This window comes from Epinephelus fuscoguttatus, linkage group LG20 (genome assembly GCF_011397635.1).
Source record: "Epinephelus fuscoguttatus linkage group LG20, E.fuscoguttatus.final_Chr_v1".
NCBI lineage: Eukaryota > Metazoa > Chordata > Actinopteri > Perciformes > Serranidae > Epinephelus > Epinephelus fuscoguttatus.
Window position 1 is genome coordinate 198,949 of NC_064771.1, and position 11,437 is coordinate 210,385.

General features: G+C 38.9%; 1 protein-coding gene across 1 annotated transcript in view; it reads left to right on the forward strand.

Annotated features, from left to right (window-relative positions):
• hs3st3l (heparan sulfate (glucosamine) 3-O-sulfotransferase 3-like) overlaps nt 1-1,415 on the forward strand; it is a 71,484-nt gene extending 70,069 nt beyond the window's left edge. The window contains exon 3 of the mRNA XM_049563927.1: nt 693-1,415. Within this exon, the coding sequence (XP_049419884.1) occupies nt 693-1,081 (389 nt within the window). The 3' untranslated portion in view covers nt 1,082-1,415. The remainder of the gene's footprint in view (nt 1-692) is intronic.
• The last annotated feature ends 10,022 nt before the right edge of the window (nt 1,416-11,437 follow it).

Consider the following 11,437-nt stretch of genomic DNA (forward strand, 5'->3'; position numbering starts at 1 on the left):
TGACTGCAGGAGCAACGCGACACACGTCTTTACCCGGGCATGGGTGAACCGGAAGTCCACAACATGATATTCTAATAAGGCTGAATATTGTCAACCCAATTTTCACTCCAAACAAAAGTTAAGATCTGTCCAGCATAAGAGTCCCAACATCTTCCTGATGTCATATTGATGTCTGGTGCCAGCTGGGATCATAACCAATTCGATGAATAGCTTTTAGCAGTAATAAAAGTGAAGGATTTCATCAATTTTCTTTCAAGTAATTCAAAATTTCACTTTTAGCATCTTGACTAATACAAGCCCTGAAAGGCCTCTATATTATTTAGTAGGCTTTGCTATGTAGTTATTTTGTTGTGGCCCTATGTAATATTTAAAAAATAGTAATAGTATTAATAGTATTAGTAATTTTTTTTTTAAGGATAAACGTTTGATTTGTTTTTCTGTCCACATCTGTGGCACCCCCTATTGATGACGCCCTTAGCTGCCTGTACTGCCTATGCCACTGTCAGCACTGAGTAAAAATACATTGTAAAGTGTTAGAGTTGACTCCATTTTGTCTCGGGGGTGGTACCCACAGAAAACTCTTGCACTGGGCTAATAGCCAAATGTAAAAGTTGGTTAAGGGTTTGAGATGATGGTGGCTGTTGTGACGATTTGGCATAAAGAGCTTTAGTTTGTCTCATGCTTGTCTCTAGGTCAGATCGACTCTCTGTGGAGCCCGCTGTGGATTGGCCTGTATGCCCAGCACCTGGAGCGCTGGCTGGCATGGTTCCCCAGGACACAGATCCATCTGGTCAGTGGGGAGAGGCTCATATCTGACCCGGCAGGAGAACTTGGTAAAGTCCAGGACTTTCTGGGGCTCCAGAGGATTATCACAGACAAGCACTTCTACTTCAACAAAACAAAAGGCTTCCCCTGCCTGAAGAAGCCGGAGGGCAGCAGTAAACCCCACTGCCTGGGGAAGACAAAAGGGAGAACGCATGTCTCCATCGACCCCGAGGTGATGCAGAGACTGAGGGATTTCTACAAGTCACATAACCAGCGCTTCTATCAGATGGTGGGCCAGGACTTTGGATGGCAGTGACCCTTTGACTGTGTGGAAATTTTTGTTGGCATTACACTGCTTTGGGTCAAAGCCTGAGTAGATCTCCCATTTAACTGAAACAGATGGAGAGCAAAACATGGACAGACTCACTTATCTGCCTCTGACCGGTAGAGGGACATCTCAGAGACTTAGTAATAAAAACCCAGTGTCAGATCCTTCACCCCTATTAATCAATAACCTTGTTCTAGTGTTTGAAAGACAGCAGCGTCATTTTATTCATCATAACTGTTCAGTAAATGATGTGCTTTTGTGGTATTAATTATGGGTGTCCCCTCGCACTTTTCTTCTTTGGAAGGCTTACTTATGCCTTTGCCAGGTGGGTAAATGAAGTATGTGTGTAAAGTTGGTCATGAGACAGTGACCGCTATAGGTTACAGCTGTAAAATGTTGAATGCTGAAATACACAGTGTCGCTTTTAGTGTCTCTGGTTTGCAGTTTAATCCTGATGCTCTAGTTGGTAGGCTGTAGGGGCACAATTCATCCTGAGGGGATGTATTTTCAAATTCCTCAAATTTCCATAACCTTCTTTTTTTCTTCTTGTTTGTTCCTCAGTCTCGCTGGTTAAGCAATTAAGCAGTATCGTCCTCTAAGCATTGTTTTTGAAAAAGGGGAATGAATCTTTTATCTGGCGAGCAGCATAAGGATGGCAAAGATAATCTTTATATGAGCTGAGATTTGACTGGGTGGTTTTGTATTCTTGAATAATGAATATGGATGAATGGATGTAGGGAAACTGGTATGGATAACTTGCCTCCTTGCCTATTGGCACATTCATAGGCTTATGGTAGCATCTGACTGCAAAACAACCGGACTGAGTGGAGAGACCACTGGAGGACAACCAAAACAAGACCAGGTAAAAACCAAAGTGGTTGACCTACTGTATCCAGGGCCATTTCTCTGAACATGAATATAAAGGCTTTCAAGCTTTACTGTGTTAATATGAGAGGGCCTGCTTATAGGGTTGTCTGTTTTCAGTTTGCAAGTATTTGCACCAGTTTGAAAGCATACAGAATAAAGCTATTTTTAAGCAAAGGACTTTCAATTGTTTTTTTGTGCTGATCCTTCTCATATTTCTTCTTGTTCATCACTGTTTGCCACCAGATACTGTTAAAAGATTGCATTGAGCCTAACCCTTTGAAAACAGACTCCCAGCGGATGGTAGCAGGAGATTGTTGTTTGCATGATCCTGTTTCAATATATCTAAATAAGAAACATAATAGTTAGTTAATAGTCATTCTTTTCGTAACAGAGAGCTAAAGCTTCTGTCTTCCCTATCCTCATGTCTTGATCTTATATTACCTTTCCTGATGTCCAGTGCACGAATAGTGTTTTGCCATAATTATGCCAGACTTTTCTTGTGAATTTCCCCATCATGAGATCATTCATCATCATCATTGTTTCCTGTGTTGTTTGATCTAAAATAAAAACCATAAAAGCTAGAACATTCATTCTTATTGCAGGAGAAAGCAAAGGCTTCTGACTTCCATGCCATCATGTCATTACATTCGTAATGACATCATTGCACTATGTTACATGTGGACCATTTCTATTGCTGAGTTCAGAGGGTTAGTATGGTTTGGGTTTTTGTTGAATGTGAGTGCAGGCATTTGCAAATACAAATGTTTTAGGGGTCAGAGGCTGCCTTTCTTTATTAGATGCAAAAAAATGGTTCCTGTAATAATGCCAGTAGAATTAATACATTTGAAAGAATTTCTGAGTGTGTGTAGGCCTATGTCTAAGTTAAAGATGAAAAATAAAGAGCTGATTTCATTAGACAACTGAAAGTTGCTGGGTTTTAAGAGAAAAGACATTCTGTAATCTCAGTGGAAGACAACAGCGCTATCTTGTGGACAATTAAGGAAGCATTTGAGAGTATTGGGAAAACGTCCAACAGAAAACATGGTAAAAACAAGATGTTTCTTTATTATGATGTTCCCTCCATGTTTACCTTTACATAACACATTTCACATAGAAATGTATTCATAGAAATATATGCAAATAATTATCCACAAAAAATGTATACCAATGAACAAACACTACACAAGAAGTGCCACTGTAAATAAGTCTGACATCCACACACAAAGACACAACAATCACAATGTCAGTATATACTGAAACCCAGGATGCTAAAAATGAAATGGAATCAGAATAAATCTTAAATTGTATATGATACATTTCACTTTGAATTCAACAAATGAATAAATTACATAGTATGCAATATACATTTTCAATTGCACTTAACATAACTATTCTGGTCTGTGTTTTTCATTATACAACTTAAATAAATACATAAGAAAAACCCTATTGTCAAGTTCATATTACACAAAGAGCTTTAAAAGAGGTGCACTCCTCTTGCTGATGAGTTTTGGCAGTTTGCACAGACTGCTACATGTTTCCTTTAACGTAGGTCTTAGAGAAACAGCCTGGCCCTTGGTAAAATGTAGTAAGCACAGAGCATGTTGTTTGATCAGAGGCCTGCAGCTGTAAGTTAAGGCACTCAGCATGGTCTATAGGCATCCTTCACCCATATGACACTCATTCTTTGCACTATGCCCACCTGTATCTTTGTGTGGGAGAAGCCACAGTGCTCACCTCCACCGTCCGTTCCTTTGATCCTTCCATGGTGAGAAAATGCTCTGTAAATACTGTGACTGCAGGGATTACCACCTGATGAGGTGTGTTTTTTAAGACAGTTAATTGATTCACATATTGTGTGGGAGGCAGTGTAATCATCATTCCATTATATAGTATGTGTACCATGTTAGAATCAATGGTTTTTATTTAAAAAAAAAGATCCTAAATCTGAGTGGATTTGCACATAAAAAACCTTGGTGCAAAAAACCTTCACCGAATTCATGAACCCCACAGGAAACTTGGATTTGATTGTAAGCTTGTGTGTATGTTCATGAATGCAAATCAATGGTAAACTGACGGTGCGCTCCTACTAGTCAGCAATTAGCATACATCCTCACCCATGAATAGCCAGTGACCACCATATAAGGAGACGATAATTACTATGGATAGGTGCATCCTGTTAACCTGTGAATTTAGAGCAAACAAAGAAAGAGAGAAAGAAAAACTTTCCCAACACTGAGATTAAAGTTGTTTTGGGTGAAGTAGAGTTGATTAAAACATTTATTTTCCTCTTTTAGTAGTGGTGTGACAAGGACAACTCCATGTCCTCTGTTGTAAGAACCATCCAAGAAGTGAAATGAAAATGGTTTGACACGAAACTTGATGCGAAAAACCACACAAATACACAAAAAAATCCACAACAGCAACAGGAGGAGGCTCCTCTAAGTCACAGCTCTCTGCTTCAGATGATTGTGTTGCTTACATCATCGGAAAGACCTCTCTGTACGGGGAGACAGTGACATTCCTCCACTGGAACAGTCAACAGCAAACTCAGAGGGTATGGTGATGTACTTGTTATGTAAGTGTTCACTGTACAATCTGACAGCCATCACTGAAAACTTAGTGTTTGGTCAGTAACATGGGTTGCATAGTCTTACCACTCAAACAGAAAATACATTTGTGGAGAAATTTGATTGATTCAAGGGGGGAGGGGATGCCAGAAATGTAGAAAACACATGTATTAAGTCGATTTAAATAAATAACTCATTCACATTTTTAAGAAACCTTATCTGAAGCTTACATCTGCTAATTGCCAACTCATTTAGGTTAATGTGTTATATTTCTCATCTTTTGTCATATTTAACTTGCATGTTTCAAAGACATCTGCATATTGTGCACATAACAGAGCACAATGTAAATCAAAATTGTAATTTCTATTAATTACAAGCAATATTAATTTGCATTCCATATTTACACAAGCATTTAGAAGCAGGTGTAGATTTTGTTCATACCCACGAAAAGATTGGAGCTAACATACTAATGAATGCTGAAATACACGTAAATTTCCCTTTGCGAACAGTTAACACACAATTTCATTCTGCTCATGTTTTGGTTTTTTTTTGGTGTTGTTTTTATTTATAAGGATCCCCATTAGCTGTGCCCTAAAGCAGAGCTAGTCTTCCTGGGGTCCACATTAAACAATACATTTAAAACATACAATTTAAAAACAAGACATAAAGAAGACAAAAACAAAACAAAACAACAAACCTACGTTAAACTTTACAGTACATATATATCATCATCCTCAAGCAAAAAATATACATGAAACCTTCTAGTGTGCAGTAACAAGACATGGAAATCAGATGTCTGATTTTCCCAGCATGCCGCCTTGTTCTGAACCAACTGGAGTTTCCTTAGATCTTTTTTAGTGGCCCATACAATTTGGAAGTAGTCAAGCTGTGAGAGGACAATATTGTTTATTACCATTTTAGTTAATTCTGATGTAAGATATTTTCTGCATCGCCTTACCACCATTTGAACTAGAGAATGTCCTTTTCTATAAGCATGCTGGAAGTTTGTTATCAAATTATTTACTGAAAAATATTTTTGTATTTGGTCAAAAATTGCTCTCTCAAAGATCTTACTTATTGCTGGTAACAAGCTTATGGGGCAGCTGTTAGGGCCCCTAAAGGATGTTTTCTTATCTTTAGGCAAAGGAATGACTTTTGCTTCTTTCCAAGCCTGTGGAAAGATAGATTGTATCAGGCTGGTATTCATTATGTGACATATAGGGTTTGCTATATAATTAACAGCTATCCTAATTAGTTTATCATCTATATTATCAATTCCTGATTGTTTGTCATTGCATGTTAACTTAATTAATTTTTCAACTGTTTCTGTTTTTAATTCACTGAATTCAAAATGGCATGTTTTATCTCTCATATATTTTTTTACGTTAGAAATTGATAAACTATTGTCTGTACCATGTGATAATTCCTTCCTTAATTTATATACCTTACTTCTAAAATAATCATTCAAATAATTTTCAATTTCTTTGGGTTTAGTAATAAAGGTGCCTCCACAGTCAATATAGGTTGGTTGTGAAGATGACTTTCGACTCATTATATTATTCAGTGTGCTCTAAAGCTTTTTACTGTCATTCCTCGTTCTGTTTAACTGTGAAGCATAATATTGTTTCTTTTTCTTTTGGTTGAGCTTTGTAACATATTTCCTCAGTTTACAGTATTTCTGTCTATCATTTATATTACCATGTTTTTGTTCCCTTTCCTTTGCCTCATCCCTCAGAGACATATGCTCTTTTAACTCTTTGTCGACCCATGGTGCTCTATAAGTTTTCACAGCCAGTTTTCTAACAGGTGCATGCTTGTCCATAACTGGTTGAAGATTCCTTTTCATCATAAATATATGACCAACATATGTTGCTAACATCCTCCAGGAAGGCTTCCTGAGAGAACCCCCTGTAGGATCTTTTGTACACAATTTTTGGTTTAGCTTTGGGTACCTTACTTTTCCTTGCAATTGCTACTACATTATGATCACTGCAACCTACTGGGACTGATACTGCCTTGGTGTAAGAATCATTTTCACTCAAAAAGATATGATCAATACAGGATGAAGTGTTGATACCCTTGTTGTTGATATTTAATCTAGTTGGTTGTGTCAGCATTTGTTTCAGACAACATGCATCAGTTATGGTAATCAATTGTTGCTTTAAAGGACAACTGTGGGATAGCCAGTCGATATTTAAATCTCTGGTAAAAACAACTTCCATGTTCAATTCACACACTTTATCCAGATTCTTACCCATAATCTCTAAATAATTATGGTTGAGTTTGGTAGCCTATAGCAGCATCCCAATAAAATTGATCTAATGTGGGGCAAGTTAACCTGAAGCCACAATACCTAGATTTCCTTACACATGATATCCTCCCTAACTTTCACTGGAATATGATTTTGAACATAACAGGCAACTCCACCCCCATGCATATTTCTGTCCTTTCTGTATAGATTATATCCTTCTATGCTCAAAGCATCATCATCAAATGTCTCATCTAAATGAGTTTCAAAAAGAGCAAATATATGAACTGTGTTTGAAAACAACAGATCTGCAATTTCATCTAATTTGTTCCTTAAACTACAAATATTCAGATGTGCAATTTTTAAAGTTTCTTTGGAAAGAGAGCAGCAATCGACAGATATGAAATGTATTTTCACCATACCTTTACCTTTATATGTTGTGTGTGTCTGTGCATATTGTCCCATTTCTTTCATTGATCACGTGTGTGTTTGTGTGTATTGTCCTTGTGGGTTCACGTTCCTTATTCCTTAATGCCATTTGTGGATGATGAGCTTGTCATATCTTAAAAAGACAATGTCCCCTCTTTCTCTGGCAGCTTTCATTTTTGGCAGTAGCTCTTTTCTCTTCTGGCGAACTGAATCAGGATAGTCCTCATTCATATAAATTTTCGATCCTTTCAGCATTTTTGCTTTGCTCAAAATTGTGTCCCTGTCCTTGATTCTTAGAAACTACACCATTAGAGGTCGAGGTCGTTGTCTGCCATGGGTACCGTCTGTGGCTGTAGATGCTTTTCTGAAAGACCGTTTACACGTGGCCAGCTATGTTCATAAATGGACATTTCACCATCTCCGTTTTCAAAAAGATCTTTGTTTACACTTACCCGTGTATATATACACAAGAGCATGCCAAACCTGTAGGTGGCAGTGTAACGAGAAGCTCAAGCCTTCCATGTATCCATTGTCACCATAGCAACATAGGTCGCACTTTTGACACAGGTGCAAGTTCCGGCGCATACTGTGACGTCGGCTGTCTATAACTCCGTTTATCTCCGTTTACATGCAAACGCACAACCGGAGTTTTCCAAAATCTCCACTCTGGCCGGAGTTTTTAGAAAGACTCGTTTTCAGACGAGAAATCTCCGTTTGCGTGTAAACGAAGGGCACAAACGAAGGAAGATGTCTCCGTTTATCAAAATCACCGTGTACGTGTAAACGGCATCTGAGACGCTGAACTCTTTCAGTCCCAATAGTGTGGGGATCCAGGTCCAGTTTCTCCTTGAAGACAGTCAGCACCTTCTCCTCTGAATCCGACCACCTTTCATTTTCAGACTCAGGAATGCCATCAGTAATCACACTGTGACATTTGGACTGACCATAATGCAATCATTGATTCAGCCAGCTTGTGTATATCCACTTCATTTGACTTACAGTTGGGGGACAGACTGGTGCTGGCAGCTTTCAAGTAATCCACCACCTTTTGTGTAAAATGGAGGCTGATTCTCAATCCCTGCAGCTCTTTCAACATTGCATCCATTCTAGTGTTTGTTTTGTCCATAAGCGTGCCCACACAAACCTTAAAAGTTGCTCTCCTGCTGTTGTAGCAGTTCTTTGTAGAAAGCTTCTTGTCGATCCAGTTGTTCACACAGTTGTTCTTGTGAGATGTATTGACCATTGTCTTTGTCCTCCTTCTTTCGACCAGCCATCTTGGAATCACTGAGGTCTGAGGCCTAGGTCAAGGCCTAGTTCAGCATATAACTTGCACCCAGAGCTGTATTTCTGGCCCAAATTAAGTTTACTCCATATAATTAATTACTGAGAGTAAACTAGAAATAGACCAGGGATTCAAAAGATTTTAAATGGTTAGAGAGTAGTTACTCTCACAGCAGGAACACAGAAGCAGCCAGCAGGAACTGCAGGAGGCTGAGTGAGCATGAGTGAGATCCAATGTGTGGTGTTCCTCATCACTAGGCTGTCCAGCCATGTGGACCTATAACTGATCATCTGTGGCACCCACTGTATTACAGCACAGGTCAGCTGTTTGGGTCAGAAAGTGCTATTGCACGAGCCAAACAAAGCTTCATTCTTTTAAAGATTTCAAAGATGGTGCATGCTTGCATGTTTTTTTCGGGGCTGTTCAAACAAAGACATGAAAACAGCTGCATCCAGTTGCACTGAATATAGACATCAACACAAAACTGATGGCAATTTATGAAAGACTATATAAAACCACCACTAAATAAGCAAAAGAGACACTTGGTGAAGAGCACTGCTGTATCCAACCATCAGGTAAAATCAAGCTGAATACCTACAAATAAATGAAACAACTAACCAAACAACCTACTGTGGAGCGCTGGGATCTTCTGATTCAGAAAGATCCTGAAGTTGTGTGGTAAACAAGTCCAGGCAGTAATAGTTCTCTGAGTCCATGAGCATGGCTTTGTTTTATACAGTTAGCTTGTGCTCTCTCTGGGCCTCCAGTTTCTACCAAAGTCTCCTTCTTCAAAATGTGTTCTTCCCTATACTCTGGTTCACAAAGGTATCCTTTTGTCTCCACAGTGAGTGGCATGTAGTGGTCGTGGGCGTGCACTTTAACTGACATAGTTTTTTTTTAGGTACACCATTTTTAAGTGTTGAAATATGTTTTGCTGCTAGCCTCTTTCCATTGCTGAGCTTCTGTGGTGGTACTCCCATCTACTTGTGTGTGAGTGGGAGAGTAGCAGGGGTGTTTCTGGGGTGTAGGGCAGTGATCGTCAAGTGGTGGCCCAGAGGCCACATCTAGCCCGCCAACCGGCCCGCAGACCATTAATTAATTAAAAAAATTTGAGGGGGGAAAGAAATGTGTCACATTATTCAGGATATCTAATATTTTTTCTTCTATGTGAAAACACCCCCAAAACAATTAAAGGGCCAGTGTGTAAAATGGGTTGAAAACAGTGACATCAGTGGTCAAATTCTAGATTGCAGGGCTCACTCGCTCACCCCTCCCATCGGGTAAATGACGGTGGCCTCGTAGGGACAAAAAGCCTTGCGCACAAATTTTTCAGGAATAGGTCTATCTAGTGACGAGGTGAATATTTATTTAGAAATCTAAACCTTGTTACGATATATCACAGCTGTAAAACCTAATATATATTTAGATTGCTTCTCCCCAATTTCTCTTCAAGAATTGACCGCATTGATTTCTTCATCTAAATCATCAACGTGTCTCTTAGACTCCATCCCAACTAGGCTACTTAAGGAGGTCTTTCCTTTAGTTAACACTCATATATTAGATATGATCAATATATCCTTATTAACAGGCTATGTACCACAGTCTTTTAAGGTAGCTGTAATTAAACCTCTACTAAAAAAGCCCACCCTGGATCCAGAGGTGTTAGCCAACTATAGACCAATATCTAATCTTCCCTTTATGTCAAAGATCCTTGAGAAAGTAGTCGCAGACCAGCTGTGTGATTTTCTCCATGATAATAATCTATTTGAGGAATTTCAGTCAGGATTTAGAGTGCATCATAGCACTGAGACAGCACTAGTTAAAATTACAAATGACCTTCTGATTGCTTCAGACAAAGGACTCATCTCTGTACTTGTTTTATTAGATCTTAGTGCGCCGTTTGACACTATTGACCATCAAATTCTACTGCAGAGACTGGAACACTTAATTGGCCTAAAAGGTTCTGCACTAAGCTGGTTTAAATCTTATTTGTCTGATCGTTTTCAGTTTGTTCACGTTCATAATGAATCATCCTTACATACTAAAGTTTGTTTTGGAGTTCCGCAAGGTTCTGTGCTCGGACCAATCCTATTTACTCTATATATGCTTCCTTTAGGTAACATCATTAGAAATCACTCTGTAAATTTCTATTGTTATGCGGATGATACACAGTTGTATTTATCTTTGAAGCCAGAAAAAAGTAATCAATTAACTAGACTTCATAATTGCCTTAAAGACATAAAAACCTGGATGAGCACCAATTTCCTGATGTTAAATTCAGACAAAACTGAAGTTATTGTTCTTGGCCCCAAACAACTCAGAGACTCTCTATCTGATCAATCAATCAATCAATCAATCAATCAATTTTATTTATAAAGCCCAATATCACAAATCACAGTTTGCCTCACAAGGCTTTACAGCATACGACATCCCTCTGTCCTTATGACCCTCGCAGTGGATAAGGAAAAATTCCCCCAAAAAAACCCTTTAACGGGGAAAAAAACGGTAGAAACCTCAGGAAGAGCAACTGAGGAGGGATCCCTCTTCCAGGACGGACAGACATGCAATAGATGTCGTACAGAACAGATCAGCATAACAAATTAACAGTAATCCACATGACACAATGAGGCAGAGAGAGAGAGAGAGAGAGCGAGAGAGAGAGATGCAGGTCATGACAGTAGCTTACAACAACATTGTTGAAAGTAATAATATTATAGTTATAGTTCTGGCTACTGTGGTACAATATGTTGAAAGTATGTATTAATATCTGGCAGTATACACGTGTGACAATAGTCATATGTGTATAATAACAGTAGAAGTATGACTAATGACTAATGATGGCAGCAGCAGCAGGAGGCATCTGGCAGGACCACAGCAGTAGCACAACCACACACATCACGCTGTCCAGGCACCGTTGCAATATGAGTTAATCTGAGAGACAGTGGAGCACA